Genomic DNA, 22,370 nt, shown 5'->3' with positions numbered 1-22,370 from the left:
GTTTTCACAGGAATAAGTCATACAGTTTTGGAACAACGTGACATTTAAATGCAGATGTAAACCCTAAAACACATACAATGCCTTGAACAGGCTTGAAGAGATCTTCTGATAGTAAAGCATAACACAGGAAGTTCAATTTTTTCAGTGTTGTTTATTTCAGTAATTTGCATACAGCATGAAATGTTACAATATTTTCCACTCAGAAAGTCTCAATATCCTCTGACAGAGAGTCATTGTAAGAGAGAAATATTTTAAATGTACTACTTAAGACAATTCTCAGTTTGAGGCAATAAGCATTTTCAGAGCAAACAGCAATTGCACAAGAATCCCAGATCGTGAGTGTACAGTAAAAAAAAAAAAACGCATTCACCAACCCAAACAAATTTACACAGCCACCAGGTGTCAGAACTTGCATACCGTGTCACATAAAAACCTGCAATAGACAATTTGGAACTTGAGATAAAGAAATAAATTACAAGCAAACATACAAATAAATATGACTTTGTACAGGAATGTTTTTTTTTTTGTTGTTCATAAAAATTGTCACAGAAAAAGTTCCAGCAATGTTCCCTTACTCAACTACGTATCCATATTTCATAATATTTGCATCATTAATGTCTCTGCATTCAGGCTGACTGATTAGCATGCACATTCAAAAATGAGAAAATAAAAAGTTTTGTTCAGGATTTAGTTTAGTTTGACTTCAATTCTCTCAACAAAACCGAGGCATTAAGAGAAGTCCCTAAGCTACACAGTCTATGTAACCTAAATTTCATTAAAGGAAAACAGCACAGATGCTATATATAGTTTTACAGTAGCTGTTCAGCCAGGTCTGTCTTATTGTGCCCTAAAAAACTGCCATTTTAAAATCAATACTAAAAAAAGCAAACAAATAATAATAAAAAACATTAGTCCTGCAAGCCGAAATACTGAATTAGGTCTTTTATACATGGTTTAATATTTCTGCCAATGTTACAAAAGTGATCTGTTGCCTTATTTGCTTTTGCCGCCTTTTTTCCTTTCTTTTTTTTTTTGCAAACAATGTAAAGTTTAAGTAAATCAATCTCCAAACTAACTCTAAATTTTTTTTAATTAATTAATTATATTAATAGGTCAGTCACACATGACAGATTTGAGAGAGAGAGAGATACAGTGTTTTTGTCTAGGTGACCCATGCAATCCGGCACAATCCACTTGCAGGCATCATGCACAGTGAAAGGCTTCCTGTTCATTACAAGGCAAAATAACTCTTGTGATTAAGGCACATATAAATAATTCAAAAAACATCACAGTACTGCATTTGAATCAATTTCTAAAACCAAATCGAACCTATTTTACAGATTCAAAGTTTTTTTTAAAAAAGTGTCTTGTTACATGATTGTTCAGGCAACCTGATCTGGATTGACTCATCCAACACGTTTTTGTTTTTGGGGGGTAGATAATCATGACATATTCCTAAAATGTCTTTAAAACTCACAACCAGCCAAATGTCCTTTCTTCCCTTAGCGAAGTAAATAACGACTCCAGCAGATAGCTCTCCTTGGCAAACTAAGAGAAAAGAAGACGCATGGTCAAATGAAGTCACAGAGGTCCTCAAAAGTCCAGTTTGTTCTCCAAGAGCCAGTTGCATGATGCAAAGTTCCCATCACTGTTCTTCTGCTGTGAACATTATCAGGTCCTGGGAGATCTTGTAAAAATGAAACTCTTTGAGAACAGTGATATCACACACTGTTGAGGTATACAGTGGCATCTTTCTTTTGGTTCCATTTCTTAGCAGCAATATTGGATGCACTGACATCCAAAATATATATATATATAAAGGGGGGGGGGGGGGTATCTTTATCCTAATGTTTTTCAGTTTTATGCACATGTGCACTTCTCTCTTTTGTAATCCAGATTCTCCAGTTTTCACTTCCTCGGATGTTTACAGCAACTCCATCTTACTTTCATGCTTTTCATTTTCATCCTGTTCCAATATCCTTAAGAGAGTCAATCTTTGTCTTTGAGGGCTTTATTTTGTCCTGTTCATCCACAGTTTTTCACTGCAACAGCAAAAGAAAGAATAAATAAAACTCTTTCACAACAGGGTAGAATGACTAGACAAGTAATTCAGCATGCTTTGTAGGAGGCAGTTCACATATCCTGTTAAATGACACAAAGACCACATTGTAATTTGCAAAAGTGCATGCACTCTGAGGATAGAGAGATCCTTTCATTTCACAATCTTATTTGTTTGTTGGCATGGTAGACCAGAGGTTCCCAAATGGTTTCACTTCAGATTTTATATTGGATGTCAAGTGGTAACACAACAATGCATAGTTGGGACATTATGCAAACTTATTAAAGGGATAGATCACCTAAAAATGAAAATTCTGTCATCATTTACTCACCCTCATGTTGTTCCAAACCTGTATGAATTTCTTTTTTCTGTTGAACACAAAATATGATATTTTGAAGAACGTCTGTAACCAAACAGTTAATAGACCCCATTGACTTCCATAGTATTTGTTTTTCCTACTATGGGAGTCAATGGGTGCTTGGGCCTGTTTGGTTACCCATATTCTACAAAATATCTTCTTTTGTGTTCAGCAGGAGAAAGAAACTCATACAGGTTTGGAACAACATGAGAGTGAATAAATTATGACAGAAGTTTCATTTTTGGGTCACTATCCCTTTAATATGGCAGGCTGAAAAAGATGACTGACAAGTTGTATATGCATAAACAACAGCACAAGTATTATAATATAAAGCGTTATAGATTGCGGAAGCTCCAGTTTGCTATTTCAGCTGACACAGACAATTGCAAAAATCTTCAGATGGCTTGTAGTTTCATACAAAACTATCAAATATTATCCTTATATTATAATCATTACAAGCACAAGTTGTAATTGCTGCCTAACATTTTCACTGGTTCAGCTTAAATTAATCGAAGCACATAACATATTATATCAAGGCTGTATAATACAGCCATATGGACATTACTTTGATACACTGATCTCTGACTGATAACAGAATATTTCCAAAAATGTACCAATGAAACAAGCCTTTTCTGTAAAGCGCCATACAAATAAGCTTGAATTGAATTCAGTTTGTGACCAACTAGTTGAGAACCACAGTTGTAGTAGGACATAAAAACACTTTACTCATGGAATTTACTCTATGTTGTTTAGTCTACTACACTGAAACAGATTGCAGCCCAGAACAAAATGTCTCTTACTTCTGACGCGCTTGTCTGTGGAGCAATCTCACTGAGTGAAATGACTTCGATATCCAAACTTTCCCCTGATGACTGAGCAGCTATACTGCTACGACTGGAAATGAAATGCATCCATAGACATATTTATTATTAGGGGAAAACAGTGAGTGTATGTGATAAAATGAATAGTCATCTTCCATCAAATTCAACCAAATCATCTAAGTCTAAACGTCACATACCTCAGAACTGGAGTGTTCGTGGAGGGCCGAGAGCTTCCAGGAGAGGTTGCTGACAGGGTTGTATCAGCTGAGCTACTCGTGATCTCATCTTCAGTAACCTGTTGTGGGAGCAGGTCAGGACGAGCACCTGAAAAGAGAAGAAGTGCCAAAAGAGTGAGCGCTCCTTAGTCAATAATGATTTAGTCAGGGTTGAAGGGGAAATCATGTTGATAATGTCTCAATCTAGGCCTCTAAAGTGTCACATGATTCAAATGCAAAAACCTCAGAGAACTGGACAGGCTTCATTACATGCATGTGCTGTAGGGGGCAGACATTTACAGCTCTCATTTGCTCTGTTATCAGCACACAAGGGCATCTAACTTTTAAACTACACTGTTATCATGCAGTATCTGCTAGCATTGAAAACGTAGCACAACATGAACAATGTTTTCCATAATAGCAAGGGCAAGTTAAGCAACCCTGGCCACACCGCTGAGACCCACAAGTAGATAGAAAGACCCACAAGTAGAATCTAAGTATATAGATTGCAGGCAAAAAAGTAAGAGACCCATTCTTCTCAGATCAGAGAGTTTATACATTTATCTATCTATATCTATGCATCCCAACGCAGAATCACCAAGGAAACTTCCAAAACTGGTTGAGGAAACAATCTGAACTATTTTTGAAAGAATTATTTTGGTTACCACAAGAATTGACAGTCTTATCTTGCTCAGACACCCTGCTTAACCTTCCTTTTTCTATTTATCTCTCAATGTGTTCTCCTACCGCTGTCTCCTTGAGTGTCTGGGCTGGACAGCTGCACTGTAGTCTGCTGTGGCTGTGTTTGTTCTGCTGCTACAGGAGGGGATTGTTGTGACTGTCCAGATACTGCGATGTTTGACTTCTTCCCAACAGACACGGTTCCTCCTCGACTTTTCTTTGAGGGAGATGTTTTTACTAGCGTAAGAAAGAAAAAAATGATCTTTAATGTGTCAGCACTTTAATGCAGCAGTTGCAAATGTTTCAATGTAACTATCAAACTTACAAGTGGGTCTTTTGAAGACTGCGCTGCACATAAACTTCTGGAAACGATCTGCGTAGAAACTCGGCCGGTGCACGGATACCGTGTCCTGCAGAGGACATCATCAAATAGTAGACAAAACATAAATATTCTTTTTTTTATTTGTTAAGTTTGCTTTTTATTCAGTGTTTGATATGGGGTGTGTGGCATACCCCATCATGCAGCAGAGCTTTCCATGAATGCTCCAACTTCTTTACAAGCCTAAATACAGAATGTTATTAGTAAGTTATTGGGATTTATTATGAAGAAAACACAAGATGTGGAAACAAAGTCTACCTATAAGACTGAAGGATATCAATGATGCCGATGAAAACCAGCAACCTTTCTCCTTTTGAACTGAATGCTGGAATTCCTCCCATACTGCAAAGATAGAAAAAATATTGCACGTTAACAGTTTTTTTTAACAGAATTTCTCAGTAAGAATAATCATAACAGTACAATAGCATCTACAAACTAGGGATGTGACTATACCTACATTTTTTTCTCATATTTTTTGGTTTTAATATTTATCTGCGTTGATTTTTTTTTAAATTCCAAATAAATGCTGTTCTTTTGAACTTTTGATTCATCAAAAAATTCTAGGGGAAAAAATTGATCAGTTTCCACAAATATTATGCAGCACAACAGTTTTCAACATTGATAATAAGAAATGTTCCTTGAGCAGCAAATCAGCATATTAGATCATGTGCCACTGAAGACTAGAGTAATGTATGCTAATGTATTCAGCTTTGCCATCACAGGAATAAATTACATTTGAAAATATATTAAAATAGAAAACAGCTATTTTAAATTGTAATAATGCTTTGACTGTATATTTGGTCAAATAAATGCAGTCTTGCATCAGAGACCCATTTCAAAAATCTTAACTTTTAAACAGTGTAAATTATTACAAAATAGGTTCTATAGCCAAACACATACAGTCTTGTGGTATTTTTTGGTGTTTTGTAGTTTCAGCGGTGCCAGCCAAAGGTTGATCACTCACCTTTCGTATGGCTGTGGTGAAGTCTTGCCCTTCGTCTCCCCTTGAATAGACTCAATGGCTGTGCAATAAAGGGGCTTCTGGCCTGGTGCCTTTTTCTGGGTATCGGGCACTGCAGTAGACACCTCTTCACCTGCCCTGTCCAAGTTGTGGATACCCATCAGCAGACTGTAGTCCATGATCTTAAAGCTCTGTAGTACCTATAGATAAAAGGATATATAGAGGAAGTGTGACAGGCACATTTAGCAGATTCAAAATGTAGAATGGTTCAACCAAATAGGTTTTTAAATGTGTCATGAATTGAGAATTAGAGGTCACTGTGCTATAAAAATATCCTGTAAAATTCAGAACTCAAAACATTCTTGTTAGTCCAAAAATAGCTTTTATTAAAAACCAAGCTCAGAAAATGACTCGTTGTCTTGCATGTCATGTAGTAGTAAATACGAGATAGATGCAAACACAGAATTACTCCGGCAACAAAACCACAGAATTACTCCGGCAACAAAACCATAGAGATGCCTCGAAGGTTTACAAAGTGTTTTGCAGTGCCAAGTTGTGGAAAAACGGTCTTTGCATTGCCATCCTTGTGATCCTAAAGTGTTTATGCATTCAGATCAAAAATAAGGTCGAAAGCACTTGTCAGAGGCACAGAACTTCTTTTAGCTTTAGGTAAGTGCTTATTACCAACAAAATCCAATCCGAATTTAATTTTATATAAGAATTAAGATTATATGTGTTTGCGCTTGTTATAATAGGAAGCAACATAATAGGCACATGACGACAGGGAAGTGACAGGCGAGTTACCCCTCCCACTTCTGCTAGTTTTACTGAGATTTCTTATCCCGTGCAAATTGGCCATTAATATTACAGACGTCCTGTGGTAAAGTTACATTACTCCATCTACCCTTGTAAAACTAATTCAGTCCAAATAGGGCTTAACATTTAGAACACTTTATTTTTAACAAAGTTTAAGTCAGATCGCATCAGTAAGACACTGTTTGTTTGCTTCATTTTACTGCATATTCATTTTTGAACAAGACAAAGTTTGACGCAGACTTTTCAGATAGACTGAAAATAAAAGATGCTGTGCCGACTACATAAGACCCTAGAGTAATTTTGCAAAACACAAGTGTGAGTAACAGTGTTTATACCATGTTGCTTTGGCTGATACAAATCGTTTGATATGTACTGAGTATTTATACTGTAGCGCCGCAGTCAAACTGAATAGTTGTGATAGTTGCATTTGCAGTTCTTTCCTTTTCTTCGGCATTTATGGGGTTAATGAGTTAGATTATCGGATACAGAAGCACATAGAGAACGCTGCTTTTGTTATTGTTTTGATTCTAAGCCATTCACTGTGATCATGAAAAGCTTCAGTGATGCGACATCTGGTTTTTTTATCAGTAAGACATTACAACACGCTGCATTTTTTTAAAACACGACACTGCAAATGACAATGTATACGTTTTTCACTTCATCGAAAAGGATGAACTATGAATAGCCTATAAGACAGTGTGACCAAAAAAAAAAAATGATACATTCATTTATAATTCCATTTACAAGAAACAAACGTAAAAGTCATCCTTTTTCAATTACAACTGTGGTAACTCCAAGTACTTAAACTTTAATTTGCCACAACCAAGACTTGTAAACCATTTAACACACATAAATGTTTCACAATGTTGGCAAATGTTTCTATGTAACAAGATATTTTTCAGCATTGGAAGTTTTCAAAACAATGCCACATGTGTAATGGCGGGGAAGTTATTATTTTAATATGCAAATACGTTAGCCATTTATAGCTGTTGGCGTTTTGAAAGTCTTGAATGTTTACTTCCAAGTCTTGAATGTGGTACGCCCATCAAAACAGAGTGTTTGAAAGAGAAAATAGCTTTTTACTTCTAAATTAGATGTTTTTTGATGTAAAAATCTTTTTTGATGTGGACCTTAGAGAACATTATAAAGTAAAACAAAAAGTAGTTCATGACTACTCTTTTTTAAAGAACGGATTGGGCGGTTATAGGGTCGGTGGATATTTGGGGCTTAGCCCAGACTTCTGTGGATGCATATGGAGCCATCCTTTTAATATTGGAATGTTAGCTATATACTATAAAATATTACTGTAGATCAGTGGTTCTCAAACTTTTTTCGGTCTCGCCCCCCTATAAACCTTTATAAAAACTATTTGGATTAGATTCTGAGAACACTATGAAATAATATGTTGTGTGCCTTATTCCTCCCACAGAAGGATGTTATGTCAAGCACTCAACTGATGTTATGAAGTGAGTAAAAACATGTCACTAAATCTTATCTTTTGTTGGACAAGAGGTTCATAAATGATTCTCACGTTTGGAAAGATGTTTGACGCATGTTGCTTTTCCAATGCATGTTATAAGAGACACAAACTAGCTTTAAGACAGAGGGAGTAAACTGAACTGAAGGAATGAATATCTTGAATGCAATGTAAGTGGCTCTGAATAAATGGGTATGCCAAATGCATAAATGTATATGTAACTTCTGTCTCCTTACCCGACAGTCTCTCTGAATGGTCCTACAGAGGGCGTTGTAGTGGTCACTCTCCAGCAGTATGCCCTCAGGCATGTCCTGCATAAAGTCTAGGTCTTTGAACGTGGGCACACCCTTGGACTTTTCTTTCGGCGAAGCACGTCGCTTGTATGTGGAGCCCTTCAGGTCGAATTTAAGGTGCATGGGTACAGCGCATGGCAGCAGGTTGTTCATCACTACGATTCGGATGTTCTTCCCCTCTGCCTGAACGCAGTAGAGACCGTAGAACTTGGGAAGCAGCGTACGCATGTTCTGGTTCAGGTTCTAGAAGACAAATGGTGAATTATATGAAGGAAACTACTATGCTTATAATGTTCAAACAACAAAAGAAAGTTAAATTTTTTTTTATTAAATAAATTAGTGCTGTCAAAATTAACACGTTAACGCAATTAACTCATTTGTTTTTTCAAGTCATCCTTTGGCTAGTGAATCATTATATGACCACACTCTTATTCAGGCAAATGCTTTTAAAACATTCAAGTGCGATAAGACACAAAAGAGAACGCGGGTCTGTGAATCATCTGTCTATGTGACACACACGATTCATGCGCAAAGAAAGCCACTTCAGACAGCATTTAACCCTCATAAGGTCTTCGTTTCCAGTTTACAAATCTGGTCTTTGGGGTCTATATGACCCCAACAATTGATAGAGAAATTGGACAAAAAATATACATTTTTAATTATACAAATAATATATGTTTTTTTTTTGTTTACTTCTCCTCTATTCATTAATGCTCTGTTTTGGGGGATATGAAGTACTTTTTTACCTATTTACTGCAAAATTCCTCAACTACACCATTAGCATACATATGAAATATAGTTTTTTTATGAAAAAAACACATTAATGATGATCAAATTTAACTATGAGTTGTTTCTGGATATTGATCTAGGTGTTAGATGCATAATTCTGCCATCTGCTGGTTAGATGTTTTTTTGTAGCTAATATAGTTTTAGCCACAAAGTGTAATTACCATATACTTCCAGCAGAGGCCCCATAGAGATCCATTCATTTTTCTGGATGTGACTTAATGCTCTTATAATAGCTTTTTTATGAATTACATATTTAAACATTGACAAAATACTGATTTAATGTATTTTAAAAAGTTTAGAATTTTTTTTTTTTGTTGTTTGAGGTCTTTTGAAGTGTCTTATTATTGCAATAATGCTATATAAATTTGCAATAATATCTTTATTGTTTGTCTCTCTGTGTGTATTTGATCTGTGTGTAGTCATGTTCTTTCCACGTTGCATTTGTGCTCTCATACCATACCCTAATTTATGTGTGAAATTTTTTAGATTTATGCAGAAATTATTGATTTTATTTCACAATTTCAGTAAAAATGCTCTCTATTGCAGTCACACCCTATCTCTGTCTATGTGTGTATTTGTGTCTGTGTCTGTGTGGGCGCATATGTGTCTGTGATAATGTTCATTCCACATTACATTAGTGCTCTAGTACCAGGCCTTCATTTATGTGTGAGAATTTTCAGATTTATGCTGGAATTATTGATTTTATTTGTCAATTTCTATAAAAATGCTTTCTTTTGGAGTCAGACCTGTGTGTGTGTTTGTGTGCGCGAACATGTGTGTGTGCAAGTGGTCATGTTTGTTCCACATTTCATTTGTGCTCTAGTACCAGGACTTCATTGTGGTATTGAAATTTTCAGATTTATTCTGGATTTATATTTTTTTTTTGACAAATGAAAAATAAAAAACATTTTTTCTTCGATTTTCCCATTCATTTCAATGTGGGGTCATATTGACCCCAAGGGACAGATTTGTGACTTTTTTTTTTACATACCTTTAGAACGACCGAATCAAGCCCAGTTTTTTTCTGTGTGTATAGATAGATAATGTAGGAAAAGTCACCAAATTTTATTCCACTGAGATGAAGGGAACCATTTTTTTTTATTAAAGAAAAGTCGCTTGGGGTCATATAGACCCCAAGGACCAATTGAGGGTTAAACGGACAAAACACACAACATTATGCCAAAAGGCCATTTTTTTCCAGAGTATCCTCGCAAGCAGTCTTAAATAAGGTTACATGAAGTCTTAAAAGAAAGTTAAGAGTAGTGAGAAAACGGGATGCGTGTCAGATCCATGAGATGCGAGTCAGGTCTTAAAGTGACAGCAGCCCAAAAAACCTGCTGCTGTCTGTCGGAAGTAAAGTCCCATCTCTTCACCTGCACAAAACGCACCTAGGCACGGAAGATAGCACCGTCCTTTTTCTTGTTCGGAAACCTGTGGACTCGATGTCCTGACAGCCTATAATTCACAATAATTTACCATGACGATGATAAATTGAAATACAATACCGCTCCTACTGAATACCAACCTACTCTGCACTGAGAAAACGCAGAGCCCGGCAAATGACTCCCTCTCGTGACGTAATATGAAACCAAGGAAACCGTCACATTTCCTACTAAATTTGTGCCCTTATGTCTTGCAAACAATTGTAAATCCTGCATTAACTTTTCATATAGTACTTTCGTACAAGGTTATATATTAATAAATAAAAAAACCTGCAATATGCCCTTTAAGGATAATCAAAGAACAAAAGATAAAGAAAATCACTCACTGCTCTTGACTGAAGAACTTTTGTAGCTTTAAGGATTCATTTATATTTAATTTATAATATATGCAGTGAAGACTGTTAGACCTAACTGAAAAAGATTAAATGGGTCAAAAATAACGAAACCTGGTCTGACACTGGGCTAGTAGAAAAAATGTAGCCCTGATATATTGAAGGGCACAGGTAAATGTGACATTTATTATAATGGGTTTATGTGAAGATTGTTTTAGAGGGCACCTATTATGCAAAATTCACTTTTACATGGCGTTTGAACATAAATGTGCGTTGGCAGTGTGTGTTCACAACAACCCTATAATGATAAAAATCCACCAAGTGCTTTTTTTTTTTTTTTTAAATCCCCATAAATCATAAGCACTGTCTCAGAACAAGCCATTCCCAGATTTGGAGCAATGTGACGTACTTTTGCACAAGCCCTGCCCACGACTGTTGACTGACACTGCAGGTTTTAGCATAGACCCGCCGAGTGACATGTACACAGTCCGCCATTTTTTCGATGCCGGAGCAGCTGTAGACAAGAATCTCTTCTAAAGCGATTGAGGTGTTTTGCTGTTGGATGTAAGAATGAACATAGCAGTCTTCATGTACTCTCGTTGTTACTCGAGGATTGGATCAGTACCAACTGTTCGTGATCCAGCTTACAGTCTCCAGAGACATTACTGATCACAGCAGAAATGAAAGTGAGAGCGTGCTCTTTATGACAGCTCATCGAGTCATTTTACGAATATAAAGTTTACCAGTTTATTAAGCACCCACTGAAAAGGTGTGCATATATTTGTTCACTGTTAGCTGTAACGAGTGTTTTGTGTACTTTGCTGTGTATGTTGATGATAATGAAAGGAAGAGAGAGAGAGTTTATGGATAAGACTTTAATGCGCACTTCTTATACTGTGTTTATTCAGCTCTTACAGAGATTCTCTGGAGTAAAACTAACGCTTCATCTTTTGTGTGATGTACATAACTTTATTGAACTCATCAGTATATTTTTGGCCATCATTCGGACACGGTCTGCTACAACAGACTTAGACTAATAGTGGATAATAGCAAGATGAAAAATAAGTTATAACCGTAATTAAACTAGACTATACCTGTTCTATTTCTATACAGCATATATTCTCTGACTCTGTGGGCATTATTGTTCGACTCCGGGTCGAAATGAACAGCTACTGAGAGTTTCTATTTTGATATTATCAGATGAGATTGCCGGCGGCAACAGCTCATTTGCATTTAAAGGAATACACACTAAAACGGTGCATTTTTCTGAGCCCCAAAAAGTGACAATTTAAACATGCTGTAAAAAAATGATCTGTTGGGTATTTTGAGCTAAAACTTCACATACACACTCTGGGGACATCAGAGACTTATTTTACATCTTGTGAAAAGGGGCATAATAGGTGCCCTTAAATAGTTTTTTTTAAAGCCTAATAAATGTTACAATGTATACCAAGTTTCAATTATACTGTAATGCTGAATGGCTATAATTAATGGCAAAAACTGAGGGGAAAAAATCTATTTCATAGAGACATCAGTAGCAGTATTGGTCTCGGTGATGCCTTCTTTCATAAAAAGATGCAATTAAACAAATATTTAAAATATAGACAACGGACTTTATGTTGTTTCTACATTATTTTGGTGATTAAATGTGAAATTATTACAATATAAAAATATACTTAAAAATGTCAATGTTAGGTGCGATTAATCGCAATCAATTACAGAAAAATGTGCGACGAATTAGTTAATTTAAGTGATTGACAGCACTAAAATAAATACAAAGAAACCCTCACTTACCATGAAGTAACCTGGCAGGAGTGTTTGCAAGAATTCTGCCTCTTTGTGTTGTACCGTCTTAATGATAAACTCATCATCGGCAGAAACGTAGAAGAGAGACCCGCTTGCTCCAGGGTTAGACAACTCGATAAGGGGTTCATTACAAAGAGAGTACTGCAGAAAACACACACACACAGCAGATAACATATGACTGGAGTGTTGCACGTGTCCATCACTGAGAAGAGCTTTTGTTCATTAAGTTGTAATCTCAAGGAAGGACAGCAACAAAAAAAACAAAACAATAATAATAATACAATCCCGTTAAAAAAGAACTTGGACTGAACAAGACAAAACCAAATTAACCTTTTTAGATGGAAATTAATTGATCATGTTCATCTTACATACATTTTTTATGGCTTTTCCAGTTAAAAAGACTTCTTTGACCAATTAATTGAAAAATAACCACCCCACAATGGCTTTCAAGCAAGTTTAACTCTACACAAACTCAACAGTAATTTCCAGCTGATGAAATATTTTAGTCATTCACAAAAATTCCCATAAAACAAATCCCATGACTATTACAGGCCTAAACCACACAATTTTAAAATTCCCAAAAATTTCCAGGAAACCATGGGAACCCTGTTTAATGAACAAACAAGATTACCAGGTAGTCGTCGGGTCGGATCCCAAACATCTCTCTGAAGTAGCGGAATGCAATGGGAGCGTAAGTTTTAAACTTGAAGTCGCCATGGTGATGACCTGGAGTTGAGCTACTGCCTTGACTGAGAGGAAGACAAATACAAGCATGTCACAATGTGTGACTACTAAAGCAAAACGTTCCTTCATCTCATGGCTACTCTAACTGTATGCAGACACGTGTACAAAAACGCACCTGGGAAAGAAGATGCTTTCTACCACTTCGAAGTCCTGCATGAGCACATCTCTTTCTGGCTTCTGGCTCAAGCTTCCCACGCTGTGTGTGATGCCCAGCTGAATGGCACCTTTCAAGGCAGATGATGTGGTCTAAAGATTTTCAACAGAGGGCACATGATGATATTGTTTCTCTGTGCCGTTATCGTTATAGTTGTGGTGTGGACTCTGCTATTCTTTTATATTAAGAACGATTTTTAGAACTATGTCATTATCGTTATAATTATCGCCCTTGGTGTAAACGGGCCTTAGTACACAAAAATACAAGACAGTTAATCTGTGACTACGCAGAAATATAGCACTAATGCATGGGTCTTTGCATGTGATTTAATAAAACTGAAAGGGAGGAGCAATAACACAAGGCCTGCTAGTTTTACCTGTATGTACATGCCCATACCATTTACTAGGCTATGTCATTGTGCCACACAAACAACAGATAACACAATAATAATATATGTAGATATGACAGATTCAGGAATGCGTGTCATTAAACTGAGATTGGAAGTTGAACTGCTGATTCTTTTGATCTGGTCTTATCTCCAACAAGCATCTATTTTGAAATATTTACAGGATATCGAAAGCACACCGCTCGAACCTTTTTATACGTAGTCTCCCCAGTAGGGTCAATTCCTCGGTGGCCCAAGGTCTTTTTGTTCGTCTGGGATGAGCTTGAGATGCTCAGACCCTGAAAGATAATGACTGCTCAATAAACACATCAGACAAGACAAAAACTTTGAACCATTTATATTTAAAGCATTAATCATTTGAATCAATTATAGAATGGTGCAATTCTCATGATTTCACAGGGAGATTTTTCTGTACATAGCCTAAGTGATTGGCAGCTTTAGTGATTATAAAGTGAGCGCTCTTAGCTCGCATCCTGTTGATAAACCATAAAAAATTTGAAGAAAAGTTTTGTTTTTCATGCTGCTCAATACACTGCAAAGTTTCTGGATTTACAAATGTAATGCCAGATTGAATCTGAAACTGCAATGACTGACAGCTATATAACCATAGCAACAGTTGGGACAGAACAATCTGATACTGTATGTCAAAATATATGCAAACTAATAGACCTGCCACATGTTCTGTGTATGTGTTTCTTTGTCCATCGTTATATTACAAATTTTTCACTTGATCTTTTTATAAACTATGATTACTTATAAACATCTGAACACAAGAATTAATTTTTATTTTCAAATAGTTAACTAAAATAGTAAATTCGTTTTTACAATGGTATCGAAATTGGTACAAAGAAGAGAGAACCATGACATTTTTCTGGTATTGGTACCGACTACTGGAATTTTGGTACAGTGACAGGACAAAGTGAAGTGGAATGTAAATTTGAAACTATTAAAGGAGCCGTATGTAAGATTGTGGCCAAAACTAGTACTGCACTCACTGTATCCCCTCCCCCTCCCCCCTGACTCGAGGTTGCCAGATATGCTGCAGGATCCAGCAGGAACGTAGGCTGCTACAAGGAGCTGCAGCTGTGGTAACTAGAGCAGAGCTGGCAACCCGGATGCCGAAACACTACTGACTTCGTGATTGGTAGATAGGTGGAGGGTGGCGCTTCAGGCCAAAACACAAGATGACAACATCAACATCAGTTGAGGGCTGCAACTTCACTTTTTAAATGACAATATCCTGGCCGTACTACTGTTGTCAGTGATATAAGTATTTGAAATGAACATGATTTCTTAATGTCTAGTGACATATCAGGGCCATTTTATGATTAATTGAAATACATTTCTTACATACAGCTCCTTTAAAGCAAGAAAAAAAAAGCATATAATTACCTCCGAAGAAGCCATCTTTCGATTTCCAGGAACACCTACAGTAGGAAAAAAAAAACTTCATGAAAATGACTAGAGAAAAAAGCCATTAGGCATTACGGTGCATGTATGGATTGCAGCTAGTTGAGTTATAATAAAGTATAAGATTCTTGCCAAGTAAAAATACAGAGCTCATACTTCAATATGTGAAGCATGAAACTATCTTCTTAGACTTTGCACTATGCACTTTTCCCTATGCACTGGGATCCTAACCAGACTCTGAAGTGATTATAATCTGCTTTTGTGTGAAAAGCTACACCACAAATAAAATGCAAAAAAATGCAAATGCGAATGCTAAATAGCTTTTCAGACTTGAGATGTGTCGTTAACCACTATTGTGAGTGTAAACATGCAGCATGCACAGACACCTGGGTTTCAATTCCTTTGTTCTTCCAAGAAAACACTGTAACCCAATCACACCAGCTGAGTCTGAGGTGGCACTACGATTAAAATAAAAACAAGCACAACCCAAGCAGTCATGGGCCTACTACAGACTGTCTACAACACTGATATTCAAATTAGAGATCATATGCAAACACAGCCACACATGTGCTTTTACACACATGCATGTACCTTTCTGCTGGAATAACCTCCAAAATAAAGACATCTGAAGAGTGACAACAGTGATTAAAGAAACAAAACACAAACATTTCTAATTCTACGATCACTAATGAAATATTAAAAAAGTGAGCATCTTTAACAGTCCATTATCATCTCTCATTTTGTTAGAAAGCATTTATCACTTATCTGAGCACCATAACACACATTTATATTATATATATGTGCCGCTAAACGCTATTATAAGAGCTATTGGATATCTGCTAATTATAAAATCATCATGTGTGCTAAACTGAAGGGCAACAAAAAAGGAAGAAAAAATAATAATGAACAACATCCTGCCAGTAAATAAACTACAAAATCTAGGTGAATTAGCTAATTATTTTGATGAATAAATGGCAAATTTTACCATTCTTTTATTTAAAAAAAAAAATCAATAGTTTTGTAAGCTCTATAGTGCCAGTCAAAGGTTCGGAAACAATACTATTTTTAATGTTTTGGAAAAGTCTGTTCATCAAGCCCACATTTATTTGATCAAAAACACAGAAAATACAGTAATATTGTGAAATAGGCCTATTATTACCATTTAAAAAATGTTTTTCCTTTTTTAAATATACTTTAAAATATAAACAAAGCTTAATTTTCATCAGCCATTACTCCAGTCTTCTTTTTTGAATAAATGCTGTTCTTTAAAAAATAAAATAAAATCATCAAAGAATCCTGAAAAAGTATCATAGGTTCCAAAAATCACAAATGTTTCCAACAATGATAATAACGGAGTATCAAATCAGCATATTAGAATGATTTCTGAAGTAATGGCTGATGTAAATCCAGCTTCGCATCACAGAAATAAATTAAAATTTAAAGTATATTAAACTAGAAACCCACTGAAATAATATTTCACAATATTACAGTTTTTTTGTCTGTAGTTTTGATCAAATAAATGAGGCTTGATGAGCATTAGAGACTTCTTTCAAAAACATTAAAAACTGTTGTTTCCAAACCTTTGACCGGTACTAATATAGACATATACATACATACATATATATATATATATAATGTATGGTTCAGTGCTACTAACGTTAGCCTATACAGTGGTGATTGTTCCACGTGTGCTCAAAGCACACATTTCTTGCATATAGGAAACCACACGACTAATTTACTATACGTGAACTCATTCTTTTGAAGCTAGAGCACAGTAAAACAGCTTCATCTACTTTACACTAATGTGTCATAAACAGCAAGAGGAAATAAAATGCTCTCTTACTGGAGCTCGCTCCATCCGTGGAAACTACAGCCGGCGTAGCCATTTTCTGGCGGAAGTTTCATATGGTCCTGCTTGTTTTCACTTGTGGTTTATGCAACACACACAGACACACACACACACAGCCCTGAAAGATCGAAATGTCCAAAACAAAGTCTGTTAGTCAACTCAAACTTGAAGGAAACTAACTGATGTAAGGTTACAAAAAGTTGCTTAACTTAGTGTGGCAGTATTTTGCCATGATATGTAGGGAGTGTGGTGGTTACACACTACTTTAACCTGTCATACTTTTACTTTATCATTTAAAAACACTCGCTATATAAAAATGTGTTTGTTTGCTTACTTGCATACTAATGGCTTAACGTTAGTGGCTAGAGACCCACAACAACAACAGGTAAGAGCGCTTACCTCAACTTAATCTCTTCGTTTTTTACTCAAGAATCAAAAACAGTATAGTTAAACTTCTGTTTATGTTCGCAGAACGGCTCGACGTCTCGTGCGAACCTCTGAGGTACTCGAAATTGTTTTTATTATTACTTTACTGGGTCCATCCGAATTCCGAAGTAAATAACCCGCTGAATCGCACGGAAGCGTCCTCGCTCCTCTCGAGCCTCCTCCCAAAACAAGCGGAAGTGACGTTGTTGTGACGTTGAATGGTTCGTTCTTGGACAAATCTGTTTTCTACAGGGGGCGCTCGACTGAGAAATGCCACTCGAGCTTCATTCAAAACCTTTTGCATTTTCCCACGAGGACATTTGGTCATTTATAAACTTACAGGAATAGTTCACTTAAAATGAACGTAAATTAAAGCGGTCACATTAAGGGACCTGTACCGTAACAGCGTCGAGTGTCTTTTTTGTTGCTTTAACGTTAATAAAATGTGCTTATAGGCAAAAAATGCTCAACAATAATTACATCTAACTTAGGCTATTACAAATCATATACAAATTTTACAGCTTAAAGTAAGCTTTGACTGAGCTGAAAATACACTGGAAGTTTGCTATATAAGACTACTTTATGGAAGGTAGTGGCAAATCCATTTAAATTTATATATAAAACGCTTTTTTACATAGATTGTTTCAAAGCCGTTTCATTGAACAGTACAATAACAGTATTACTGTTGTAAAATCCACTTATGAAACGACTTCAGTTTTAGCTGTAAAGAACATCTATGGAAGACGGTCATTTTTCAGCTCAATTTCGTTAAATGTGAATTCAATTCAGATCAATATGGTGTCAATGTTGCAATTACGCAAAGTTCAATTGTGGAAAAAGTTAATTTTAGCTATAAAGCAGCTCACAGAAGACAATGGTTATTATTCAGCTCTTTAGTTCACATTTTTGTGTTGCCTATAATAATAAGGATTTTTTTTACATTCTGGTATGTATTAAGGAACATTATATTTCCATAAAGGGTAGGCTAAAGAATCATACCAGTGTGGGTATTTTACCCCTACATTTATAATGTCACTAAATTAAGTATAGACCAATTATCATAGATTCTGAAACTCCATTCTAACCTAATTGAAGGTTACCATTTCTTTCGAAAAACAAGTTTATTCTTTTAAAATAAAATCTTTCACTACATTCCCAACCTTTACATTTTTACCTCAGACATTAGACCGAATGGCAGCTGATATATGTTTATGATTTGTGATTCCAAATACATTTATCATGCAAACAAATTGGATGTGAAAGATAGATAGACTAGCAACAGTTATTCTCTCAAAGGAAAAGTCAAGGTTAAACAATGAAAAGGCTTCAGATTTATTTGAATCTTTTTACAACTTTGGAAATACATTGAGTGATAGCAAGCTGCTGCTGCACATTGTATTTTGCATGTTTTCTGTAGCATACAATAATACATGTGAAGATATTGATGCACAGGGTTGCATTCAAGCTCTTCTTGAAAATCATGTTATATTCTGACTCTTCACAGTTGATTGATTGACACTGGTTTTGTGCTGCTAAATCAAATAAAAATGCTCAGGTTGTCATTTAGCATCTTGACCTTTAACAGGTGTTGGGGTCCCAGGTGAAAATCATATCAGGTGATATTATGGGGGCCCTGTAACCAGAGAGGGGTTGGTAGTTGGGGTTAGCAGCCTTTATTTGAAAGCAGTTCCACCTTTCTTCTTGCTGCTTTTCACAGCACTCATGGGCCAAGGTCATGGTGGAGTACTCTTCAATACAGAAATTGGACAAAGCAGTTTCCCACTGCGAAAACAAGGGGGAAAAAACAATTATTTCTCTGTTCAGTAAAATGACATATTATGTTTCTCATTCTGTGTACTCACTGCCTGTTTCGCACAGCAAAGGACTTGTCCATTTCCATGGACTAAACCTCTATTGCAGCACCGACTGAACCATGCCTCTAGTCTGTTTGCTGCCTTTCCAGCACGACGAGCGTAAGCGTAACTGGATGAAGGGAAACTGGAGTCAGGGTATCTGGGGCGGCCATTGCCATAAAGACAGATCGCCTTGATATTGTAAACCGAAGGTCTGGCAGGAGGGAAGTTTGATTCCAGCAGCACCACAGGGTTAAATTTCTCTCCCACTAAATGGAAGAAGGACAAAATAACCAAGTAGCTGAAGTTGATGAAGGACAAGATATTAATAAATATTATGCAGAAAAGTAACCATTTTTTTGTCAAGGTCCATCTTAAATGTATTAATAAGAAGACCAGAGAATTAAATACAACAACTATCTATTAGAGAAATACATACATTTACATTTATTCATTTAGAAGATGCTTTTAAGGCTTTTTTTTTTCTTTCTTTTTTGCACCAAAATAAAAAGACAATAAATGGAATAAAGTTTTGTAGATAAGGCACATACCTCCCAATGAAATTAGATGAAGAATCAAAGTAGTCACAAGTGTGCTTTTCCAAAACATGGCTGGTTATTTTCTGCAGTAAAAATATCCTTCTTTTCTTCAGTTCTTCAGGTCTGATTTAAAAGACTGCAAGGCTTTATTTAAAGGGATGGAAGGGGAATGAAAGGCGGGCCAAAGTTGGTGAGTCAGCAGAGTTTGAAGTATGGAGATAAGGGCCTATGGTTATCTGTATTTAATTAAACTCCCCCATAATATGAATTCAAAGTCAAAGCAGTGGATAATCAAAATACGAATGGCTAGTTTACCAAAGTTCACTATAGAGTTACAGTGAATACGATACGTACTGATACAGTTGTGGTCAGAATCATTGGCACCACTGGTAAATATGATCAAAGATGGCTGTAAAAATAAATCTGCGTTGTTTATCGTTTTGATATTTCGTTAAAAAAAAAAATCGCAAAAATCGAACCTTTCATTGAAATAAAAGAGTTGAAAGTGGGGGGTAAATCACATTATAAATGCTTTTCTCCAAAACACGTTGGCCATAATTATTGGCACCCTTTTATTAAATACTTTTTGCAACCTCCTTTTGCCAAGATAACAGCTCTGAGTTTTCTCCTATAATGCCTGATGAGTTTGGAGAACACCTGACAAGAGATCAGAGACCATTCCTCCATACAGAATCTCTCCAGATCCTTCAGATTCCCAGATCCATGTTGGTGCTTCATCTCTCTTGTTCACTCCACACATTTTCTATAGGGTTCAGGTCAGGGAACTGGGGCGGCCATGGCAGAAGCTTCATTTTGTGCTCAGTGACACATTTTCTTGTTGATTTTGAGGTTTGTTTTGGATCGTTGTCCTCAAGGAAGATCCAGCCACAACCCATTTTAAGATTTCTAGCAGAGGCCGTCAGGTTTTGATTTTTTATCTGTTGGTATTTGCTAGAATCCATGATACCATGTATCTAAACAAGATGTCCAGGACCTCCAGCAAAAAAATAGGCCCACAACATTAAAGATCCAGCAGTATATTGAACCGTGGGCATGGAGTACTTTTTATCCCCTTTCGCACCAAACCCATCTGATAGGTTTGCTGCCATTAAGCTCTTTTTTTAGTTTCATCTAGAATCCGGTCCCAGTCATGTCTGACAACTGAATATTCTAGAGTTTGTTTTTGGATGAGCAAAGAGGTTTTTCTTGAAACCCTTCCAAACAACATGTGGTGCTGTTTGATTTTTGTTAGGCTTTCTGAACCCAAGACTCAGTTAATCTCTGCAATTCTCCATCTGTGATCCACTCAAACTCTCCTCCTCACCGTGCATTAAGACAATATATACACATGTCCTCTTCCAGGCAGATCGTGACATCTTTAGTTGATTGGAACTTCTTAATTATTGCCCTGATGGTGGATTGGTTTTACTAATTGGTTTTACTAATTGTGATGGATGTTAAGGGGAATTTGGCCTTTGTGTTTCCTCATATTTATACTCCTGTGAAACAAGAAGTCATAGCTATGTTCCTAGTCACCCTAGTGTGCTAAAAAAATTATAATATATACTTCAGAGATATTTAACTCATAAAAATTGTAGAGGTGCTGATAATTGTGGCCAACGTGTTTTAAAGAAAAACATTGAATTAAACATTGATTTTTTTTGAATGAAAGATCAAAGGGATAAACAATGCAGATTTATTTTTACAGCAACCTTTGATCATATTTATTGGGGGTACCAGTAATTCTGACCACAACTTTTGTGTAGGCTATGTCATTAATTTCAATTGCTTCAGTGCATGTGCAAAGCAGCAGAAATTATAATATGGTTAGTTCATACAAATTCACAGTTTTCTCTAATTTTACTAGCAATGATAATATCACTTCAAAGACATAAATGCATTTTTTATTTACTGACACCTGACAATATGGCAAAAGTAATAATCACTTTAATTTTTTACTTTACACAGGCTGGTTTATGAGTTTTAAACCCTCATCTGACATTCTGATTCAGCATGTTTCCCATATTTTAAGTGTGAAACAGGTGATGTTTTTAGGGAGGACTTATAAGGCTGACTTTGTGAAACGTATTTGAACATTTAAGCTGTTAACAGCACAAAAATGTATCGTATCAGCTACCAGAAACCTTTTTTATGACCATATTGTAAATAGCAACTCATGGACAAAAATAAGTAAATAGATTATGATTTACGGAAATATCTTATCTTATCTTTTTGTATCTAATTAAAATGGATTGCTCAAGTACATGAGAGAAATACTCCCATGACTTCTTGCAGACCAGCCAGTTCTGCGGGTAATAATGTGATATGTCATGCTTGAGGAGCAGCATTGAGAAAAACATCAAATATCTTGATGTGTTCTGGCAGCTGAACAAAGCAAGAAAAATATTAATTTTAGCAGGGAGTTCTAAGAAATTCTTTGAGATGTACGTTACCGAAACCGATTACCAGCTGCTGCTGTTTCATTATTATTGTTTATTTATTTAGGTTTCTGATATCATGTGGCTTTAACAGTTGAAATATAGAGAATATATTTATTTAA

General features: G+C 36.1%; 2 protein-coding genes across 4 annotated transcripts; both read right to left on the bottom strand.

Moving 5' to 3' along the window:
* Window positions 1-1,034: 1,034 nt before the first annotated feature.
* Window positions 1,035-17,607, bottom strand: pip5k1aa (phosphatidylinositol-4-phosphate 5-kinase, type I, alpha, a). Of its 3 annotated transcripts, XM_079879515.1 has the most exons (17): window positions 17,392-17,588; window positions 16,987-17,110; window positions 15,735-15,768; window positions 15,126-15,160; window positions 13,922-14,011; window positions 13,289-13,419; window positions 13,061-13,178; window positions 12,418-12,570; window positions 8,004-8,303; window positions 5,478-5,674; window positions 4,772-4,855; window positions 4,648-4,696; window positions 4,460-4,544; window positions 4,201-4,371; window positions 3,436-3,562; window positions 3,218-3,311; window positions 1,035-2,042 (listed from the first exon to the last, which is right to left on the bottom strand). In XM_079879515.1, the coding sequence occupies exons 2-17, from the start codon at window positions 16,999-17,001 to the stop codon at window positions 2,040-2,042; spliced, it is 1,686 nt and encodes a 561-aa protein (XP_079735641.1). In that variant the 5' UTR covers window positions 17,002-17,110; window positions 17,392-17,588; the 3' UTR covers window positions 1,035-2,039. The 3 variants fall into 3 exon arrangements, with proteins under 3 accessions (XP_079735641.1, XP_079735642.1, XP_079735643.1); XM_079879516.1 differs by lacking the exon at window positions 15,735-15,768 and having other exon boundaries at window positions 17,392-17,607; XM_079879517.1 differs by lacking the exons at window positions 15,735-15,768; window positions 16,987-17,110 and having other exon boundaries at window positions 17,392-17,410.
* Window positions 17,608-18,527: 920 nt separating this feature from the next.
* Window positions 18,528-19,962, bottom strand: ecm1a (extracellular matrix protein 1a). Its single transcript, XM_079877975.1, has 3 exons — window positions 19,823-19,962; window positions 19,281-19,540; window positions 18,528-19,200 (listed from the first exon to the last, which is right to left on the bottom strand). Exons 1-3 carry the CDS (start codon window positions 19,878-19,880, stop codon window positions 18,997-18,999), a joined length of 522 nt encoding a protein of 173 aa, XP_079734101.1. The 5' UTR covers window positions 19,881-19,962; the 3' UTR covers window positions 18,528-18,996.
* Between the last annotated feature and the right edge of the window lie 2,408 nt (window positions 19,963-22,370).

This window comes from Squalius cephalus (assembly GCF_949319135.1).
Source record: "Squalius cephalus genome assembly, chromosome: 8".
In the NCBI taxonomy this organism is placed as follows: Eukaryota; Metazoa; Chordata; class Actinopteri; order Cypriniformes; family Leuciscidae; genus Squalius; species Squalius cephalus.
The sequence above is the reverse complement of the archived record's forward strand: the minus strand, read 5'-3'. Positions and strand labels throughout refer to the sequence as shown.